The sequence below is a fragment of the Anguilla rostrata genome, chromosome 8 (assembly GCF_018555375.3).
Source record: "Anguilla rostrata isolate EN2019 chromosome 8, ASM1855537v3, whole genome shotgun sequence".
In the NCBI taxonomy this organism is placed as follows: Eukaryota; Metazoa; Chordata; class Actinopteri; order Anguilliformes; family Anguillidae; genus Anguilla; species Anguilla rostrata.
Genome location: NC_057940.1, coordinates 51,645,188 through 51,667,757, shown reverse-complemented (window position 1 = coordinate 51,667,757; position 22,570 = coordinate 51,645,188). Strand labels below are relative to the sequence as shown.

General features: G+C 41.7%; 4 protein-coding genes across 4 annotated transcripts; 1 reads left to right on the top strand and 3 right to left on the bottom strand.

Moving 5' to 3' along the window:
* Positions 1–2,307: 2,307 nt before the first annotated feature.
* Positions 2,308–7,801, bottom strand: LOC135261940 (apolipoprotein Eb-like). Its single transcript, XM_064348654.1, has 5 exons — positions 7,727–7,801; positions 6,799–6,866; positions 6,200–6,470; positions 5,115–5,402; positions 2,308–4,520 (listed from the first exon to the last, which is right to left on the bottom strand). Exons 2-5 carry the CDS (start codon positions 6,839–6,841, stop codon positions 4,268–4,270), a joined length of 855 nt encoding a protein of 284 aa, XP_064204724.1. The 5' UTR covers positions 6,842–6,866; positions 7,727–7,801; the 3' UTR covers positions 2,308–4,267.
* Positions 7,802–10,723: 2,922 nt separating this feature from the next.
* On the bottom strand, positions 10,724–13,456 carry LOC135261944 (apolipoprotein A-IV-like). The gene is made up of 4 exons (XM_064348658.1): positions 13,327–13,456; positions 12,885–12,940; positions 11,858–12,008; positions 10,724–11,734 (listed from the first exon to the last, which is right to left on the bottom strand). The coding sequence occupies exons 2-4, from the start codon at positions 12,922–12,924 to the stop codon at positions 11,161–11,163; spliced, it is 765 nt and encodes a 254-aa protein (XP_064204728.1). The 5' UTR covers positions 12,925–12,940; positions 13,327–13,456; the 3' UTR covers positions 10,724–11,160.
* A 1,505-nt stretch (positions 13,457–14,961) lies between these two features.
* Positions 14,962–16,739, bottom strand: LOC135261943 (apolipoprotein A-IV-like). Its single transcript, XM_064348657.1, has 4 exons — positions 16,638–16,739; positions 16,478–16,533; positions 15,941–16,091; positions 14,962–15,829 (listed from the first exon to the last, which is right to left on the bottom strand). The coding sequence occupies exons 2-4, from the start codon at positions 16,515–16,517 to the stop codon at positions 15,253–15,255; spliced, it is 768 nt and encodes a 255-aa protein (XP_064204727.1). The 5' UTR covers positions 16,518–16,533; positions 16,638–16,739; the 3' UTR covers positions 14,962–15,252.
* A 2,855-nt stretch (positions 16,740–19,594) lies between these two features.
* Positions 19,595–21,464, top strand: LOC135261942 (apolipoprotein A-IV-like). The gene is made up of 4 exons (XM_064348656.1): positions 19,595–19,672; positions 19,776–19,831; positions 20,215–20,365; positions 20,477–21,464. The coding sequence occupies exons 2-4, from the start codon at positions 19,792–19,794 to the stop codon at positions 21,051–21,053; spliced, it is 768 nt and encodes a 255-aa protein (XP_064204726.1). The 5' UTR covers positions 19,595–19,672; positions 19,776–19,791; the 3' UTR covers positions 21,054–21,464.
* The last annotated feature ends 1,106 nt before the right edge of the window (positions 21,465–22,570 follow it).

The following is a 22,570-nucleotide window of genomic DNA, read 5'->3' as shown; positions in this document are numbered from 1 at the left end:
TTAGCAGGACACACAGAGGAGAGACAGATAGCAGGACACACAGAGGAGAGACAGATAGCAGGACACACAGAGGAGAGACAGATAGCAGGACACACAGAGGAGAGACAGATAGCAGGACACACAGAGGAGAGACGGATAGCAGGACACACAGTGGAAAGACATTAGCAGGACACAACCATAAAGTATTTTTCACATCGTGCTTTTCAGACAGCAACCAATGTGACATTTTCTTCCAGAACAAGGGAACACAGAAGACAGGTCATGTACCTATTTCCATTAAAAAGAAGAACACAACAAGCATTTTTTCTTTACGAATTCCAGAAGAGTAAAAGCCTCTCAAGTTGTGTTTTATGCTGAGAATATCAAAATTTCCCTTTGAGACAGTGGCGTCTAATTGCTCACAAGGAAAATATGAATTATTGACCTGCAAGGTATCAAAATGATGTTGCAGAGAAGACAGAGAAGCAAATATACACAAGCATTTGGCATTCTAACTGCAGCGCTGTACTGTTTGACTGTTGGCCAGAGCTGGTTATTAGACATGTGCCTAGAATGTTATAGAATACAGTAGAATATATGATAGAAATGAAATGCAGTTCTGTAGGATCAAATCCCAGGCTTTCTTTGTTGTCTTTGTGCCCTGAATCTCAAATTGCAATACTCAGTCTAAACAAATAAATAAAAATTCACATTGCGCAATGCTGCTGTTCCACAAGACAACCCCCATAGCTTCAGTGATCACATGGATAAATAACACTCAAAGAGTACTCTACACCCCACCCATTTCTCCTGTCTTTGAACAGTCAAAGCACATTTTCCCATTCTGTACTGATAGTACAAACAACAGGCAGTGTCTTCCACCAATAACAGGAGCATCTTGCAGAAGCCAGCACAGCAAACTTTAAAAAAGACAAAAAAATTCAGTATCATTTCAAAACAGGCAAGAAGCCCACCGGTAAAACTATATAAAAATAAATCTTCAGACTTGCATTCACCCGACTACAGCTGACTGCTTTCTTCTGTAACCAGAGAGGACAATCTTTCACACTGTCAGGCATCACCTAAGGCCTGCTTACAGCTCACAGCTCACAGCTCACAGGAACAAAACAGTTCAGAACTCACAGAGACTGTGTCTTATCAAATATGTGAGGTTGAAAGGAACATCGGAATGATGAGGATGATGCTGATGATGAAGATGATGATGATGGTGATTGGGATGATGATTATAGTTATTATTATTGTTATTATTATTATCATTGTTATCATTATTGTTATTATCAATAATAACTGTTAATTACATGTTAATTGTATTGCTGTTCAATACAATTAACAGCTCATCAGGATTGGCTCTCATATCATGTGACTGGAGTATGGAGAGAGGGATTGGCTCTCAGATCATGTGACTGGAGTATGGAGAGAGGGATTGGCTCTCAGATCATGTGACTGGAGTATGGAGAGAGGGATTGGCTCTCAGATCATGTGACTGGAGTACGGAGAGAGGGATTGGCTCTCAGATCATGTGACTGGAGTATGGAGAGAGGGATTGGCTCTCAGATCATGTGACTGGAGGATGTATATGAGGGGCCCACGCAGGGAACACAGGAATGCACCAGCAGCTCACAACATGTGAAGCCAGAAGGCAAAGGAGAAACTTTTGGGGGGATGAAAAAAAAACAAACTTTTCACTGCAGAAAAAAAGAATGTGTGCAGGCACAGGCTTGCGTGTCGGCCAGAGATATGACTAGAAAACATCTGTGATCAAGGCATCTGGCTTACATTCTGGCTATTCAAATAATATCTAGGAAATCCATGATTTCAGGATGACATCTCAATTATGGCAAAATATACTGCAAGAGAATTATATTAATAATGTTTATAATACATTTGCTATTGTGTGCATATTACACAATTATGTCTTATTGTATGAACAAATATGCTGTGTATATCTTTAATATTTCAAAGGATATGTCTAAAACTAGAGCAATTTATATGCTTTGTTATATATACGCTGATCTATGCTAAGCATACATTTCCCATAACTGTACTTTAGCATCCATTTTTAATTTACAAACATTTTATTTAGGCTGACACATTCATGGAATTGGAACCTGGAGTCAGATTTTGGAATTATCCTCCATGAAATATGATGATTTTGCTTCATGGAAGGTGTGACTTCTAGTTTCCATGACAAGGCTGCTTCAATATTGAGCACTTCTGGCCATTATGAAACTCACAGGTTTATAGCAACTGAAAAAGAATGATCAGGAATGACGAGGACAGGGCAGGACAGAGACCTGGAACGTGGTATGTGTCCGAAACTCTTTTAATGTTTTTGCTGTCACCCCAAGATGGCGCTGTGGATAAGGTTATAAGCACTGATAGTCACTCAAGACAGACAGACAGGCAGACACTCACACACGCACACATGCACACACGCACGCAAGGCCAAACAGCCAAACTATTGCCTGGGGAGGGGGGGAGGGGGGGAGTTACATAAACTAGACAGCAGCAATGAAAAACTCACAAGTTAGACGGCTATTATTATTGTTTTTTTTTGCATATACTGTAAAATACATTGAAATGCAAAGACAAAATTCTCCAGAGTGAGAAGCTTATCATTTCTCAGTGATATCTGAATATGCTAATGAGAGGCCAGAGAATACAGAAGCCAATAAGCTGATAGGTAAAGATCTTCCACATACTGCACTGTGCATGTTTGGACCTACAGTCCATGCAGGCCTTGGCAGAACAGAGAAGGGAAAGGTAGAGCTTTTCTCCTGATTTATAAAGAATGACTGGAGCAGAGCAGAATGTTTACGCTCAGCCTGCTGCAGCCGCCGGCAGTTAAAATCACCCCGCCACCAGGTGCAAAAACTTACGAAAAAACTTGGACAACACCGCCTCTCGGTTCTGCTACAAATATTGCTTTCTGTGTGGACGGGCCCCGCTCCCTCAAAACACGCCGTTGCGCGGCAGAGAGGTTGCACGGTACGTGCGCAGGCTGCAAAGCAGGCTGCGCTTTGGCTGTGGAACCCGCAGGTTGGAGATTGGCTCACCCACAGGTGTTCGCGAGTTTATTTCTGTTCTCCACCAATTAAGAATGTAAGCGTGACACCCAAACGAGAGAAACCTTTGCCACCTGGCCGTGTCATCGGCACACCGGAGACCGATCGGTCCGACACCTGAGCCTGCGGTACATCTTTCCCCGCGGCTGTACGGTGCACTCATCAGAACAGGACTGTTAGAATAACATGGGCCATCTACCCTTTCAGCACCCAGCCTATAGCAAAGCGCACAAGAATTCTGATCTGGTATTGGGCACGGCACAGGCTTGTAGCTCATTTCAATAAAAGCGGACGTTCACAGAGGCAGGGTACCGGGATCATAACGCAAGCCATGCATCGCATCTTCGTGTACATATTAACCTTGTCTGACAGGCGAGAACGGATTATAATAATGCCCATTTACAGCCGCCACCGAGAGGCCATTTTGAGAGCAGTGGGTTGTATTTTAAGAAGCTTTTTTTTTTTTTTTTTTTTTACGTAGCAAAGGAGCGGGAAAATGAAGAAAAATGTTGGTGTGCTGAACTTAGGTGACCTTGGGGATCCAAACGCATTCTCTTGACAGACATCCTGGGAGATGAGCCAAAATGCTACGGCTCATTTTCGCGCTGCCCCTCCTTGTTCATCAGCCTTCCCATTCTGTGCGCTGACTGAGCAAACAGCGCCGCACCTTCGGCAGCGCTCTCCTCCTCCTTCCCGGCCTTTGCTCGCTGATGAGAGGATGAGCGCAGGGCACGACTCTTTGTAGGTTTTTTTGGAATCTTTTTTTTTTTCTCAGTCAGTGTTCTAGAACTCCATTGCTTTCGTTCACCAACAGCATCAGAAAATCATCACATATTTGTCATCTCGTACCTTAAGCCATTGAAGAGTAGCGTTTTCTTTTTTCCAGTCATGTTCTAGAACGCAATTGCCAGTGGTCATTTTTATATCAGCATTAGAATGTTCAGTTACGAACGGTATAATCGCGTATTTGTGATCTTACACCTTTAGAGGGTCGCAGAATTAACAGCACAGGCATCTTTTGACCATTAGTCAACGATCCCGGACGGGAATGAAAAGTTTACAAGCTGAACGGGTCGGGGCTGGGGGTTTGTGGGTGGGCGAGCCGACCTGACCCGACTGTTCACGGCAGCGAGAGGGGAATCGCGCCCGCCTGGTCCCCGTCCCCGGGAGGCCACCGGACTTCCCTCTCGCCCCTTCCCTCCCTAGCCCAGGGACTTGAAGAAGTCGACCACGGGCTGGAACCACCTCTGCAGCGTGGAGCGGGTGTCCTCGGCCGCCTTCTCCACCTTCTCGCGGAGGCCCTGGGTCTTCTCCTTCAGCTGCTCCAGGACGGAGTCCAGCTTCTCCTTGGCGCGGTCGCGCAGCTTGCGGAAGAAGGGCTCGAGGCGGTCCTTCGCTTCGTCTATCTCCTCCTGGGCCTTCGACGCCACGTCCTTGAAGTAATCGGACACGGTCCTGTTCGTAGAGGGAGAGGCCGGGGGTTAGCATGTGATTTTAACACACCGCTGTTGGCCCAGCCAGATAACGCATATGTTCACTCGGTTGCCAGAGTTCTTGCAAACTGGCACAACAATGGTCTGAACAAGCAAGGCAGTCGAGATGGTGATTGGCTGTTAAAAGAGCGGGAAAAAGGGTCCCGCCATTATCAGGCCGCAGTAAAACACTAACAGACTGCAGCAGATGCACCAGTCCAAATGGTTCTTGCAAGCTGGGACCATATCGTCCAATTGGGAGAAAGGGGCTCACATTAAATATTAGTATTCAGACCATAAGAATCGGTGTCAAAATCAAGAAATTTGAGCATGTGAGAGGAACATCAAAAAATGAAAAAAATTATAAATTCCACTGCGTATTCTCTACCAGTTTTTCCAGCCAAAGCAATATTAGAAGAAAAGCATTACATCCATCACCTGTTTTACAACAGTAATGATTAACGTTTTACATATCAACCCCCACATCCGGTAACCATGCGGTTCCCTCTTTGGCCCCTCCCCCCTCTGCCCTATACTCCCCAACCCCCACCCGCCCCCCAAGGCCCCGGTCGCTCACTTCTGCATGTCCTCCATGTCCTTGGCGAGGCGCTTCCTCAGTCGACGGTCGAACTCCTTGAACTTGTCGCTGACGCCTTCGCCGTCGTCCTGCATCAGGTTCTTGACCTCCTCGCCGTACTCCTTGGCGCGGTTCGTGGCCTCCTCCAGGTCCTCGCGGACCTTGGCGAAGAGCCGCTTGATGTCCTCCCGCACCCTGTCGGCCATGTCCTGAACCAGCGGCCCGAGCCTCTTGGCCAGGTCCTCCCTCAACTCGTTCAGGTCCTCCATGGCGTCTTCGACCAGGTTCCTGGCCAGAGAGGAGAGGAGGTCAGTTAAAATGGCGGTGTTAATGGGAATTTGCTGAGAAGGGGAAACAGACCCTGGGATGGGATTAAGACAACAGAGTCTCTCAATGCTACAGTAGCAATTAGGGCTTTGCACCTGGTGTATTATTATTATTATTATTATTATTACATACTGCAGGTGAAGGGTTTCATTGTAACTTTGGGGGAGACACACTGCTGGACCACCTAATCTCGCTGAATCAAACATCATGTCTCACAAAGGTGCTAGCCGGTTTAGCAATTAATCCATATGAAAATATTTGGGGTGACATTTCTCCCTGTCTTCCCCCAAACTTACGCGTATGTATGTATGCATGCATCATTATTATTATGAATAGTAAATCTGTTCATCCCTGTGTGATGCCTATTTTGCATTGCCCTGAGGAATGGCGGCCACAGTCAGCATTGAGCACCAGACTGTGTGTGCACATCCATCCCATCTGTGCATCTTTGAAGTCGTGATGTGAAGCATTTCAGTGCTTCAATAAAGATGCGATGTGAAGTATTTCAGTGCTTCAGTAAAGTCGCCATGTGAAGCATTTCAGTGCTTCAGTAAAGTCGCGATGTGAAGCATTTCAGTGCTTCAGTAAAGTCGTGATGTGAATCATTTCAGTGCTTCAGTAAAGTCATGATGTGAAGCATTTCAATGCTTCAGTACAGTTACAATGTGAAGCATTTCAGTGGTTCGGTAAAGTCACAATGTGAAGCATTCCAGTGCTTCAGTAAAGTTCCATGTGAAGTTACAGAAAAGAGAACTCACTGGAGTTCCTCTACCGGACCAGGGGTTCCTGTTGGTGCTGGTGTCGGTGTTGGTGTTGGTGCTGGTGTCGGTGTTGGTGTCGGTGTCTCTGTCGGTGTCTCTGTCGGTGTCTCTGTCGGTGTTGGCGTTGGTGTCGGCGTTGGTGTTGGTGTTGTTGTTGCTGTTGCTGTTGGCGTAGTTCGGCGCCCATAAAGGTACTCCCAGAGCTTGTCCACGCCCTCTTCCCACTTTTCCTCGAGGTCATCCTGGATCTCCGAAGATGCCTGGCAGCCTGTGGGTGGGGAACACAAGTAATGAGCTCAACCAATCAGTGAGGCTGTAGGTCATAGCACGGGGGGTAACGAGTCAAGTGAGGTGAGAATGTGTGGTCTTAGATTAAAGAAGGCCACATCTTGATTTTTCAGCAGCTAAAAAAATATGGCTGTTGTTTTTTTTGGGTTTATTTTACCATTGTTACTCATAATGCTATTCATTTAGCAATTATTGATATCCCTCCCCTTTCATTGCACAATTTATGCATTACATATATTTATCATGCACCAAGAAAGCATTTCAACTGAACGAGGGAGGGGGAGAGGGAAAGGGAATGAGAGATTTACCTGAAATGACAGCCAGAAGAAGGATCAATGCTATTAGTCTCATGGTTGTCCAAAACAAAAAAATACACCTGCATAAAGCACAATGGGCCATAAAATTATTTAAAATATAATAACGGAATGAAAACAGTGTTACACAAGCATGCATGCAGTGTCTTGTACAGGATGCTCAACTCAATCTTACACTGAATAAGCACAGATAGTTAAAATGAATGAGAGGTAACCTAGAATACATGCTGCAGACACTCAGTTTGAACACTGATGTGGCTGCTATTATCAGTATTAGCTACAGATCAGATCTTGAGTAATCTTTTTATTGTCTTATTTGAAATTGATTTCCTTGTTCCTCAGTTTCCCTTCAAAGAGGTAGCTCAAGAAAAAACGTCTAAGTAAGATGAAAGGAAGACACAAAATGTGCATAGGCAGCTCTGCTCAAAAGTGCATAATTTAATGGCAAAGAACAGTTTTATATGAACAGTATGAACTCTGTCACCTTCTCTGTACAGTGCAAATAATATAAAACTAAGGAAGGCCTGTAAATGTTTTCATATAAAACAATGGTAAATAGTTAAATATACTCCATCCGTACAATAAATACATAAATGAATAAAAAGTACTTTATATCTTTATAATTGCAGGTTGAGAATGTTAATTGCGATTGAGAGGCGTCGACTTTTGAGTCATTTAAAGTAGCATGAGAATTAACAACCGAAAAATCCGAATATGTAGTATACCCTATTCACAAACAATTAGCATTACTTGCATTAAGGTTTACAGAAACTATGCTTCACAAGTTATCATAAAAGGTGCTGAAAAGTTCTGAAACAATATAAACTTGAACCGGCAGATGAACGTAACATAATTAAACAATGTATTCAAGGGAAAAAAGAAAAGAACAGCTAACGTTCGCATTAATCCACACGTCGCTTACCTGCAATCCCAAAACTTGCTTGCGTTTTCGGCAAATTATGACTTGGCGACTGTATGTAAGGGATGTTTTATACTGCGGCGCTACGCTTGGAGGGGGTGTGAAATTGCGTCTGTGTTTTCGTGGAACCCTCGTTTGATAGGTGGCAAGGTGGAGCGCTTAACTTTTCGAAGTTCTCTGCGCAGAAATATTTTGCGTTTTTTCTTTTATTATTATTTTATTATTATATTATCACATTGAACCACATTACCCCAAGACGACAATACACATTAATCATAGCACAGGTACACCGTTGCATGAGATTAACAGGTAGGCCTAATCACAATTAAATTCGCCGTCCTAACGTCCTTTCAAGAATATTTTATTTTTTGTCATCTAGGTCCAGTAACAACCCGTTGTTATAGACAGGTAAACCGATTTGGAAGTTACGTTTTCCACTGATGAGGAATTGATCGTATGGGCTGGGTGACAGTGGTGAAACTAAACATGTTTCATGAACGTATTGTGTGTGTTTGTGTGTGTGTGTGCGTGTGTTTTTAAAAATAATAAATCATATTATATAGAGCATGTATCCAATAAATTGCGAACTGATGCGTGGGATATCCTAGGATGCGGAATAGGACGACCAAAAAGAAAATTGCAACTCCGTGTTGCTGCAAGTTGTTGTTGAAGTCAGTTAAAACTATAAGGACCGTCACTGCGGACTAGTAAATATTTTAAATATGTAGTTAGATGATGTCATACTAAGGGCTCTTCGCTTCATAATTCCGTGGAGGGTGAATTGAGGAGAAGGATAAAGATGCATAAAGGTCCCATTGTACCTCAGTGACAGCAAAAAGTGGTACAGTGCCAACAACGAGAAGGCAAATCATCCGTACGTCAGCTCTGTGTCAACTCTCAAAAGTGTGCTAGCCTATAATTTTTTTTTTTTTCAAGATCCAGGAGATCATAATATGCGAGAAAGAATATGGTACCACCACTGAAAGAGAATCACTTTCACGTTGCACATGTATATTTGAACACTGTCATTCCCTGTTTATGCAAGGGAATAGGCCTAATTACTGTATGATCTGTAATTGTGCGTGTGCAATTGGTTCATTCCAATTTAATACGTAAAATGGCAACTAACGATTTACTTTTGACTGTAAGATCCCAAGTGCGGAGGCATGCTGACCATTAGCCAGTGCCGGTGGGATGTAGCTGCATATTACGATATGAAGGTTAAAATGGCCGTAATAATGATGACTTCCTGATTAGGACTTTAGTCCAAGCCAAGATCAGTTTTGCATCATGATCTCAACAACTGAACACAGGCAGAGGCAGCTGGGTCATGTTAAAGCATTCTTTTATAGTTTGCAGGGATCTTTGGACGACGGTGAAAACGCCCCATGTTCATTCCTGCAAATCCTTCCATTCACAGAATATACTCATATACATTTATCTCTAAGGCACATAATTTATCATTATTCAGAAAAATAAATCACATGCCACAGAAGTAAATTTCATTATATTTTGCAGTATCTGAGAGCAGCATTAATTTGTATATTCACCCATATATTGTGAAGTTTTGCAATAGCTTTTTTTATCTTGATAAAATATTGCCATTCAGGTCTATTGCAATGCATTACATTTCTGCAAGGGAATTACCCATACCGCTTGATCTGCTTTTAGTAGTGATGCTAAAAACACTAACCACTAAGCAGTGCATAATGCTTGAACTTTAAGAAATTATCTACATTTCTGTACACTGCTGCAGTAACCGAGGGAAAGGGAAGGAACTTTAACAAAAAGTTAAATTAATAAGTTAAATTAACTAAATGCGCCATGTGAAGTTTAGCTAGAAACGAGACACCTACATTTCACACGTTACATTCCAAAGTACAGCCGCAGGGTACTATTTGTGAATCTAAACTAGCTTACAGATTAAGAGCCCAAGGCTCAGACCATTGCACTATCCTGTTTCAGAGGTAGATGAGATCATAGGAAGGCTTTTACAAGCACGTATTATAATATATCGAAAAATAACAACATAATATTAGTTTGAGTGTGACGCTTTCAGTAGCTGATGCTTGAGCTCACTTGACCATGCAAGAAGCCACATGTGTTAGTTTATTCCGGAACTACAGTTGTAAAGGCAAAACTATCAATGGTCTTAGCCTTTTTTTGTCAGCAAAATATCTAAATTATTTAAAGTTGTGTCATTTTTTCAAAGTCACGTCATTTAATTCGACAAATTCCTGTTGCTCTCTCACAAAGCTGTGTGTTGCTAACTGACACAGGTATGTGTTTGAACTTGCTTTTATGAACAAGAACGGAAGAATGCATTTTAAAAAGACCACCACATCTCTAGGAGCTACCCGACAACTCTCAACTTGCCTCTGCTAAGGGTTACATATGTGGAAATGAATTGGGTCGTGCAAGTATCAAACAGGAGAATGTGCTAAAATTTTATGCTTTTATTTTATGCAATAAAATTTTTTGAACATCTTTCGTGCATTGTTGTAATTGTTGAAATGCTGGAAAAACCTTGACAGCAAAAGAAATGTCACTATTCACACTTTTTTTTGTATCCAGATTTTGCACGATGGTTAAATGCTTTTGGGACAAATGCGATAAAATAGCAGTGAAATATGACACAGATGGTAAACCATTTATCCGTCCTTGAGAAGTTCTGTCTGAAGTCAAATCAATATCACTACGATTATTCTTAAAATGGGTGCAACACAAAAGATTCTATTTTTTTAATAATTTGGGAGAAAAATGGTCATATATTAAGAAGGCATGTCTGGAAAATAACTCTAGTTGCCTGATGCTCATTTTGAATTTATGACAATTCTAACCTGAAGCAAGTACTGCCCCCAGAAATTCAAACAAGAATGCAACATGGTCTCTGCTGATGCATGTGTGTTTGCATATGTTATGGAATACAATTTAAGTGGGCCTGTTTGAACACAGTGAATAGAAAGAAAAAAAAAGTAATAGAAACTGCTGAGAAGTAGATTTCATGTTGTCACGATTTTATTCTTTCTAAAAGTAAATTGGAATTCAAGGTATTTTTCCCCAAATATTTCTTTTCCTGTTACTTTTTATAATATTAGTCAATGAAATAAAATTTTTGTAAGACATTCTCACAACTATCCACCTTTGACATAAAAACCTCTCCTCACCAAGTTCAGTCCTGAATCAGCACTATGAAAAATGAATGCTCATGTACAATATACATTTACAATGGCAATTTCGGCAGGAAATTGATCTTGGATTCTTGCTAAATTGTGAACATTACTTTGCAATGAAGTTGGGTGTCATTTCATCACCTGGCTCTTAACAGGGTGTCTTCATTTAAAGTGTTGTTAGCAAAGTATGAGACACATACAAAGACAGCTCAGCTCTCTCTAGGACAGAGAGGAGGGAACACATTAAGGAAGATTATTTAGGCTCTAGAAGTTCTTTGTGAGGTTCTCCCAGAATGCAGTTGCCTGGGCCTTCAGGTCCTGACCGAAGGCCTCCATCTTGGTTTGTAGTTCCTCACCATAGGCGGCCAGGTCCTGTTGAAGTTTCTGAGATGACTGGGACAGCTGGGTCTGGAAGCTCTCGACCAGGGGAACCACACCACTCCTGAGCTCCTCCAGGTGCTTGTCCACTTTAGCAGTGAGTTCCACAGTGTGGGGGTCCAGCTGGGAGTGCATCACCTTCACGCTCTGCTCCAGGCTCCCCTTCAGCTCCTCGCTCTTCTGGAGCAGGGTGGCCTTCAGGGCCTCGGGCTCCAGGGACTCTATGACGGGGTCTATATCCCTCTTCAGCTGCTCCATCTGCTGCTGAATGCTGGTCCTCAGCTCCTCGGCGTAGGGCTCCAGCTGGACCCTCACTTTGCTCACGTCCGTCTCCAGACGAGCCTTCAGCTGCTCGGCCTCCTGGGTAATCTTGTCCAGCAGCTCCGTGGTCAGAGGGGTAACCTTGCGCAGAGTTTCTCTGTATTCGGCGGTGCCGTCCGAGCCCTCTGTGATCTGAGCACTGTGGAGACAGAGGGAGGGGTTAATAGAGAGAGTGTGTCACAGAGCCCTGTAGTGTTTCAGTGTGTATTCGTGCGCGCTCCCCACGAACCAGAAACGGCAGAGAGCGCAGGAGAGGCCTTACTTGACTTCCTTGCCCAGTTCAGACTCTCTGATGATCTTCAGAGTGTCTTCGGCGATCCGCGTCGCCTCGGAAACGTAGTCCCAGAATGCATTTGTCACCAGCTCCAGCGCCGTCTTTGATTGGTCCGTGAACAGAGCGTCGGCATGGCACCCTGGACAGATAGAGCTGCACAGTTACATAACCATTATGGCCATCCAGGAACCGCACGTTAGTGGTTCCCAACCCTGTTCCTGGAGATCTGCGGTCCTTTTGGTTTTCACGCCAACCCTAATGAAGCACACCTCATTCAACAGCTAGAGATCTTCTTGCGATTGCTAGTTAGCAAATTAGGATTGAAATGAAAACCTGCAGGATGGTGGATTTCCAGGAACAGCGTTGGTTACCACTTCTGCAGGTTATAAATTGCTTTTAATCCAAATAAGGATGAACCGATTAATCCTTTGACTGATGATTACAGTATATCCACATTTACATGAATATACACTCAGATCAAATATACAACACAACAATAAAACATGCTAAATAAATTTTACTGAAACCAACTGTCAAAAATCATTTGAGACATTGTATCTAATGATGACATTTAACAAAAGCAACAGTGTGGGGCGCTCACTGAAATTATGTTTTTGATTCAAAATGTATAGTTATTGTGTGAAAGGCCAATGCCACTATCATATAGAAATATGAAAATGTATTGTTGCTTAAATGCCTAGTGATTGAGTTTCTCCTGGCAAAACTAACTGCAGTTGAAAATCTATGGCACTGAAAACATCGTAAGGCAAACTGCTGTAAGTGGACATGTTTTTGCTTATCCGTGGATTTAATCCTGTTGATCATATCATGGTTCATTTTCAGTTTATAATCCTTGATGCTTCCGTGTAGTTTTTCAATAAGTAACTACAAAAACTTAAAAATTTAAATGAAGAATTGTAAAATTTAAAGAAGCATCTTTGCAAACACTGCAAGAAAAAACATTCCGGTCCTGCCACAACAATTGTCATTAAAACAGAAGCAAAGGTTTACTCACCAGTGAATATTGCGAATGCAAGTACCACAAACACCTTCATGACTGCAGCTCAAACCCTGTATTAGTGGGGGATTGAGGGAAAACCCAATAAAACAGTACGTTTATAAAGCATGAAAAGCCACATTACATTTCCGTTTAAAAAAGATATTGTTCAAGTCTAATCCAACATGAATACATTTTAGTAAACATATTATTAAGCCAGGGTTTCCAAATGAAAATATTCCACGCAATTTTACATTTAATACTATCCTGGCCTCCATCCTTCTATATGACACATCAACACTAATCTTTATTATGTACAAAATTGTCAATACACAAGATAGAATAAAGTACTATTACGTTACATCAAATATTTACTATGGCACCAAGTAATAAAATATTAACTTTTTCAATTCAAATTCATGAAGTTGCAAGAATTGGTTAAATTGTGAGTATAACTTACCTGTTTCAGTAATAGTATCTGTGTGTCCCAGTGCAAACGTAAAGTGTTATGGTGTTATATAGACGGGTCGGGGAGTTTTGACAAAGAATGCAAAGTCCAGGGGTGAGCAACCCAACATACACACTTATATAATGCTTCTGTTGTTACGACCTCTTCCACTTGTTATTGAACCAGAATATCCGGGCAAAATGGCAGTTCACTCAGTTCACTTGTTTTGTTAACTACTTTCATCAAAACTGCATGAAAAAAAGGATAAAAGAAAGATACGGTCTTTCACCAAGTCTGGTGAAAATTTAATTTGAAATTTCTCCATTATAGCCTAACTCCAGAAATGGGTGTTTTTACATCAGAAAAATCAATCACCGATAAGATATAGCTCAAGGTATGTCAATTACTTAGGATTGAATGATTATCTTATCTTCCAAATGACTCACCTATTTTGAGAGAGGGTACGTTGTACATTGCAAATGATAAGTACAACACAAGCTAGGCACTGACTTTGAACAGAAAACTCCACGGTGAAAGTAATGAATTAGAATTATTACACAACACTTGTTGAAACACAAGTTAAAAACCTTTTTATCAGATGTAATGTATATTTTGTATGATATTTTCATCTGCCGGACAGCACTTTTGCTGACATAAAAGTAGAAACATTAAACCGTATTTAAAGTGGGATTTCGTATTTTGTCTCTCTGTAGGTTGTAACACTATTGATTTGCCTTTGGGTGCCTGTCATATCAAGAAGACTGATTGCATGGCTACAATGGTGCTATTCAATGATTGGTCTATGAAGAATGGAGAACTATCTAGTGGATGACATAGCAAATAGTTCAGTCTTCCATTTAGTCACATGCTCTAGTTGCAATCATGTTGACCTATATATTTATCTACATTGGCAAATATGTAGCACACATGTAGTACATATTGTCATTATTAATATTACTTTTAACAGACTCACGTGTAATGTTTTTACTTTTAAATTATCTGTCTGTAATCCATCCACAAAATATTTAGCAAATCATTTTTTTTGTTATAATTACTCTCAAAAAGTGCCTTCGCTAATTATACAGAAAAAACACTAATATTACCTAATTCTTGGATGACTTTTATGCCCCGGATAACATCCATTATTTTTTTCTATTTTTTTCAAACACAAGCAAGGCAAATGCTGAGAATAAAAAGAGCTACAAAATATATGATTCTCCATCAGCCCTGGTCTGAACCATAAATGAGAAAATAGGCATATTTAAAAATCTAGGGCAACCTGTTGCCTTTGCTACAGTGACCCACAGCCACAAGCTGCTTTTAAAAAAAGTCATCAGCTCTTAAATAAAACATTAAATAAAACATTGTTTTATTTCTATTTTGCTGTAATTATTTTACATTTCTATCATTTTTTAAAACAGGAAAACAACCTAGGAGGCTATTTCATCTAGAGTGCTTTTCAGAAGTGGAGAGAATGAGTTTTAGTCTCAGAAAGCATGATATTACCAAGAAAAAGAAAGCCCATTTATAATCAACAAGTGAAGGATTTTTAGAATTGCAAATATCACAATGCAGATGACCCATTTTTATACTTCTGTACCTATGACATCATCCCAAAAGGAAATCTCAGAAATAAAGAGGATGCAATTTTTTTGGGGGTAAATGTAATTTTTTATTTGTATGAACACCTATTCAATCTTACAATAAATAATAAAACAAATAAATAAGGAATCATTGATATGACTTGCACAAAGAAGAAAGTTTTGGATTTGGCAAAATAATTGCACTGTACTGAAGAATAATGTAGTTTTCCATAAAGCTGGTCCATTTCAAATTGAATCAGAACTAAATGGTTATAATCTTAAGTGGATCAACTGGAGAAACAGTGAATAAGTGCCAGAGAAAGGCATGAGGAATGAAGCAGAGATCCTTCCATGTCTAGTTTGTCTTGGTGAAGGACTCCCAGAGGGCAGTGAGCTGGGCCTTCAGGTCCTGGGCGTAGGGGTCCAGCTTCTCTCTCAGGTCCTCACCATAGGGGGCCAGACTCTGCTGGATCTCCTGGGTTTTCTGGGCCAGCTGGGTCTGGAAGCTCTGGGCCAGGGGAGCCATACTCTTGTGGAAGTCCTGCAGGTGCTGCTCCACTTTCTCCTTCAGCTCCTGGGTGTGGGGGTCCAGCTGGGACTGCAGCTCCTTCACGCTCTGCTCCAGGCTCCCCTTCAGCTCCTCGCTCTTCTGGAGCAGGGCGGCCTTCAGGGCCTCGGGCTCCAGGGACTCTACATAAGGGGCCACATCCTGCTTCAGCTGCTCCACCTGCTGCTGAATGTTGGTCCTCAGCTCCTCAGCATAGGGCTCCAGCTGGACCCTCAGGTTGATCAGGTCTTTCTCCAGACGAACCTTCAGCTGCTCGGCCTCTTGGGAGAGTTGGGTCAGCAAGTCTTGAGCCAGAGGGGTCATCTGACTGTGGAGAGTAACCACATATTTGCTGGCCACGTCCGCGCTCTTTGTGATCTGAGCACTGTGAAGACAGAAAGAAAGAGAGGTTAGAACAGGGAGTTCAGAAGTTTGTACGTGTCTGATAAATCCGATACTTCTGTTATTTGATTGTGTACACTTATTTCTTACTTACTTGACTTCCTGGCCCAGCTCAGACTGTCTGATCGTCTGGAGGGTCTCTTCAGCAGTGCGTGTTGCCTTGGCGACATAGTCCCAGAATGCATCTGTCACCAGCTCCAGCTGTGGCTTGGGCTGGTCTGCCCAAAGAAGGTTGGCATGGCAACCTGGTGGGACATAGATTGAATTCTGTGTCATTGGTCATGCGGGTATGAAAGTCACAAAAGGCAGCAAACGTTTTCTCACTGCTGTTCCAACTCAGAATGATTCATGTACTTTTCAGCTTTAAACTACTTCAGTTTCAACAAATTCTCTTTTTGTATTTGAGAACTCACACAATTACATGCTATTCTAATAATACCTTTTTCCTTTATGCCTGTTTTTCCCATAGCAGTACTATTTCAGATAAGGGTACTGCTATTGAATTTTTCTGTCTCAAGCTGTACTTGTTAACATGTTATCATGCTAAATAATGACCATCACTGGCAAAGCAATGCTAAAAATGACAAATACAGTGTTATTAGAAATATCAGAATTGATACAATTAACTTACCGGTGAAAACAGTTAGTGCAAGTACCACGAACACCTTCATGACTGCGTTTCAAAGCCTTGGGGGATAAAAGGTTTTATATTCAAACAATAGCTCTAAATGAACACTTTCACATTTCAGTCATATTAGCAGTGCTCAATATGCCAGTGGTATGTATCTTACCTGCGATGTGAGAGTGTGTCTCTGTGTGCCTTGATATGAGTGTGTGTGTGTGTGTGTGTGTGGGTGTGTGGCAGAGCTTTATATACTCTATGAAGAGCTGAGAGCTGCAGTGAAGAACACAAAGTCCAGCAGTGAATGCCCTGCTGTCACCAGGGCTGCTTCCCTTCCTGACACACCTGCTCCACATCAGACTCTCAACCCACCTGGACTGGACCCTGACAACACATGGCAACCACACCTTGATGACACAGAGGAAGAGGACTAAATTACATTTGATCGTGGCAAAACGGCACTATGAAAATGACACTATCAACCCTCAAAACCGACGTACATACACGTACAATAGATTTTCTTTTTTGCAATTCCTTTTCTCCCAATTTGGAATGTTTGAAATGTCGGAATGTTGTGTTAATCGGCCATGTTCATTTCTGTAACCTCCCTTGTGAACCTGGGAGAGTGCAGACAAGCTCATGTTCTTCTCTGACATCAGACTGCTGCTTCTTTTTTCAGACGGCAGGCGTTTTAACAGATAATTCTCTATTATAATTACCTTTAAATTGTATATTAATTATAGTTAGAAATATATCAGAAGCAACGGTTAACAAGCATATTGATAACAGACCATTAAACCACATGGAAATCCCCAACAGAACCTCACTGATAAACTGGGGCTTATCTCTATATGCGTTTGACGTACTTTTCCTTTACTTCAAGATATGGTACACAATGTATGACATACAAAGAAAAACATCTTAACCTATGCTCTGAAGAAAGTAGAGCATGTTGGCCTACACACAGTAACATGTCCCAGTTACCAGACAATATGGAGAACGTTGAGACAGTTATGGCTACCTTAAATACAGGAAGGCTGTTTTATGATTCTGAATGTTTGTCATTACACGGCCTCAAAGAAGATGAACACTGTGCAGCTCCTTTACAAAATAAAGACATATTTTGCCATGATAGCTGGTGATTGCATCGACCCCTTATGATGTGGCAGGATGCTGACAGGGAGGGCTAAATAAAATTAAATTTAAAATTAAAAAATAATTTAAATCATGAATCCTGCATGCAGACTGCACTGCATGCCATATAAATAAGTTCTGACACTCACAGAAGAGATTCATAACCCCATGAATTATATATGTCAGTCCTATACAAAAAGAAAATTATACTCATACCTCAAAGAATGCCCCCCCCCCCCCCCCCCGACTCTCGCTGAGTAATCAATCACTCTTTGTGATTACTAAGCTCACTAGTGCTCTTTTTTAAATGATGTTCCAAACTGTTGATTTTGACAGACCTAAGGCTTGGCCAATGTCTCTGATTGTTTCTTCACCTTTCTCAGCGCTATAATGGCTTCCTTGACTTTCATTGGCACAACTCTGGTTCATATACCGACAAAAGCCAATAACAAATTCAAAAGGCAATCAAAAGCCTCGAATCAAGACTAGAAAGCTCTCCTATACCTGCACTAAAGAAGCAATTAAACTCATCTGACTAATCAGAAACACCTGTGAAGCCATTTGTCTCAAACTTTATGTCACCCTGAAATGGGGGGCTATGTATAAAAAAGTGCTATTATTTCTACTTGGATGAACCAACATTATAATACCATTTAATTAAAGAATATGACAATGTGTCCTTTAACCACACATGAATTGCGAGTCCCACTGGCTATGTTGAGGGACTGCTTGGCCTCTACTTCCCAGAGAAGCTTATATGTGGGCTTGTTTCATTCCAGAGGATCTCTACAAACCGGAAGTAACAACATCATTGTGTACACAATACTTTCGGCATGTATGCATGGTGAAATGAACGACAGTAATTCCTCAGGAGAATTTCTAACTAAACCGAGGTTTCTCTGAGTAAGTATGTTTTTGGGACTAAAAATGACTGTGGATTTTGCTTGCTGGAGGTTCCTTCTTTGACAAACGTATCAAATTTATCATGATTTGTGTCGTCTGTACGGTTCCTGAATGAAAAGAAGGAGAGGGCCCCCAAAGCTTGTTCTGCCACCCCACCATACAAAATAAGGAACTGTTGTTGCTAAAACATTGGCAGGGTAAAATAGTTTATAGACGTAGAAGCATGAGTTTTAACATTTTAAAATGGTGTATCATGTGACCAAACTGAAAATTTCACCTTGGTAAACAGTGAAAAGATCAAGACATGGACTACATGTAAGAGTGGCTGAATAAGAAGAAGTGCATATATGTATCCAGAACAACCAGAAATAATATATTTATTGCACATGTGCCCATATCACTGGGGGGTTATACGGGGGATTTCTGTGTGTTTTAACTCTTATCAACATTCTAGCTAACTTTTCTTTCTAATACATTTCTGGCTACAATTCTCATACATTTTAAAGGAAATTATAATAAGGAATTATCTGTTAAAAATGGTGAGTGAATGGTGTGCTTGCCCTGCGATAGATTGATGACCTGTACAGGGTGTATTCCTGCCTCTTGCCCAATGCATGCTGGGATAGGCTCCAGTACCCCCACGACCCTGACCAGGAATAAGCAGGTTTATATAATGGATGGATGGATGGATGGACGGAATTTTCTGTTAAAACATCTGCAGTCTGTAAAGAAGCAGCAGTTTGATATCAGAGCAGAGTGCCTGCTTGTCTGCACTCTTTCAGGTTGATAGGGGAGGTTACCAAAATGAACGTGGCTGCTGAGTTCTACCAGACATTCCAAACTGGGAGAAAAAGCATATTTAAAAACCTGCTGTACGTGTGTATGTTGGCCTTGAGCGTGGATATTACACATGTCACTTTCATTTTGTGTTGTCTGGGTGTGGTTGCTATGTGTTGTCAGGGTCCAGTCCAGATGGGCTGAGAGTCTGATGTGGAGCAGGAGTGTCAGGAAGGGAAGCAGCCCTGGTGACAGCAGGGCATTCACTGCTGGACTTTGTGTTCTTCACTGCAGCTCTCAGCTCTTCATAGAGTATATAAAGCTCTGCCACACACTGACACACCCTCATACACTCATACCAGGGCACACAGAGACACTCTCACATCGCAGGTAAGATACATACCACTGGCATATTGAGCACTGCTAATATGACTGAAATGTGAAAGTGTTCATATAGAGCTGTTGTTTGAATATAAAACCTTTTTCCCCCCAGGCTTTGAAACGCAGTCATGAAGGTCTTCGTGGTACTTGCACTAACTGTTTTCACCGGTAAGTTAATTGTATCAATTCTGATATTTCTAATAACACTGTATTTGTAATTTTTAACAATGCTTTCCCAGTGATGGTCATTATTTAACATGATAACATGTAGAAGTACAGTTTGAGACAGAAAATTCAATAGCAGTACCCTTATCTGAAATACTACTACTATGTGAAAAACAGGCATAAAGGAAAAATGTATTATTAAAATAGCATGTAATTGTGTGAGTTCTCAAATACAAAAAGAGATTTGTTGAAACTGAAGTAGTTTAAAGCTGAAAAAGTACATGAATCATTCTGAGTTGGAACAGCAGTGAGAAAACGTTTGCTGCCTTTTGTGACTTTCATATCTGCATGACCAATGACACAGAATTCAATCTATGTCCCACCAGGTTGCCATGCCAACCTTCTTTGGGCAGACCAGCCCAAGCCACAGCTGGAGTTGGTGACAGATGCATTCTGGGACTATGTTGCAAAGGCAACACGCACTGCTGAAGAGACTCTTCAGGTGATCAGACAGTCTGAGCTGGGCCAGGAAGTCAAGTAAGTAAGAAACAAGTGTTCACAATCAAATAAGAACAGTATCTGATTTATCAGACACGTACAAACTTCTGAGCTCCCTGTTCCATCTTCTCTTTCTCTCTGTCCTCATAGTGCTCAGATCACAGAGAGCGCGGATGCGGCCAGCAAATACATTGTCACTCTCCACAGTCAGATGACCCCTCTGGCTCAGGACTTGCTGACACAACTCTCCCAAGAGGCCGAGCAGCTGAAGGTTCGTCTGGAGAAAGACCTGATCAACCTGAGGGTCCAGCTGGAGCCCTATGCTGAGGAGCTGAGGACCAACATTCAGCAGCAGGTGGAGCAGCTGAAGCAGGATGTGGCCCCTTATGTAGAGTCCCTGGAGCCCGAGGCCCTGAAGGCCGCCCTGCTCCAGAAGAGCGAGGAGCTGAAGGGGAGCCTGGAGCAGAGCGTGAAGGAGCTGCAGTCCCAGCTGGACCCCCACACCCAGGAGCTGAAGGAGAAAGTGGAGCAGCACCTGCAGGACTTCCACAAGAGTATGGCTCCCCTGGCCCAGAGCTTCCAGACCCAGCTGGCCCAGAAAACCAAGGAGATCCAGCAGAATCTGGCCCCCTACGGTGAGGACCTGAGAGAGAAGCTGAACCCCTACGCCCAGGACCTGAAGGCCCAGCTCAATGCCCTCTGGGAGTCCTTCACCAAGAAGAACTAGACATGGAAGGATCTCTGCTTCATTCCCCATGCCTTTCTCTGTAACTCCGTGACTTTGTGACAGCTGAAGAGAAGCTACTTCTCCAGAATCGTTGTTACTTCGTTCACATTTCCCACATTTACATTTTATTGGTAATATTTTATTGGTTCTCTTTTAAATTAGTTAACATTGCATAGTAGCATTGAATCCAAGGGAAATGATGACCTGAGAGTGTATCCCAACTAAGATCACAGTCATTCTGTTATCCACTGAACCATGAAAATACTGTAATCTTCAAGCACTGATACCATTGATATCCTATCACTTCAATTATGTCCTGAAGTATGTATTTATTTATATAATAATTTATTGTTAGACACAAAAGATGTCTTGTCTGCATAAATTATTTAAATAAATGTATTTCCAAAATTATGGCATGTTATCCTCACTAGAAGGAGAAAGGAAAGAGATTGGATTGCAATACTGCTTGTACTTTGATATTGAATTTAATACCAGAAACCTTTTACAGTATTTCTTTCCAAACCAAATGATTTTATCATCACTAGTCACAGGTTTTCGTGAAATTATTAACAGGGAAGGTAAAAGGGTAGTTCACAACTAAAAGGTCCAGAGGTCTAATTATTTTTAACTTCATAGAATGCAGTAAAACTTGCTTAATTACGCATCTTTAAAACAAAATAAGTATTTTTCACATGCTAAAAATGCCTCCAGAACATTATGTGTTAGTGGAACAAGAAAACAGTTATAAAACACCCATATAAAAAAGTAATTGCCTCATTAGTTGCGCAGTCGACTGATGAACCAAATTTAATTGATGATTAGATTCAGCTGATTGAACATAAATGGTAAATGGACTGCATTTATACAGCGCTTTTATCCAAAGCGCTTTACAATTCATGCCACACACACACACACACACACCAACAGTGAAAGGCCTACATGCAAGGTACCAATCAGCTCGTTAGGAGCAATTAGGGGTTAGGTGTCTTGCTCAGGGACACTTCGACACGCCCAGGGCGGGGGATAAAACCAGCAACCCTCCGACTGCCAGACACCTACCTCCTGAGCTATGTCACCCCAGCAACAAAGCCAGGCTTGACTGAAGCCAGCCCTCTTGAATCTAAACCTCACTCATATTGAAGCTTACCATCAGAGTAAACTAGTAACCACAAAGTTTCTACAAGCGAGCTTTGCCACGATCAAAGAAAATTCCAGAAGATATTAGAAAACTGTTGTTGAAATATATCAGTCTGGAAAAAGTTACAAAGCCATTTCTAAGGCTCTGTGGTTACACTGAACCACAGAGAGCCATTATCTCAAAATGGAGAACACTTGTAACAGTGGTGAATCATCCTAGGAGTGGCCAGCCTGCCAAAATTTCTCTGAGCAACAACTCATCCAGGAAGTCACAAAACTCCCAGAAGAACATCCAAAAAAAGCTGCAGGCTCATCTAGCCTTAGCTAAGGTCAATATTCATGACTCCACAAAAGAGACTAGGAAAACAATGGAATTCATG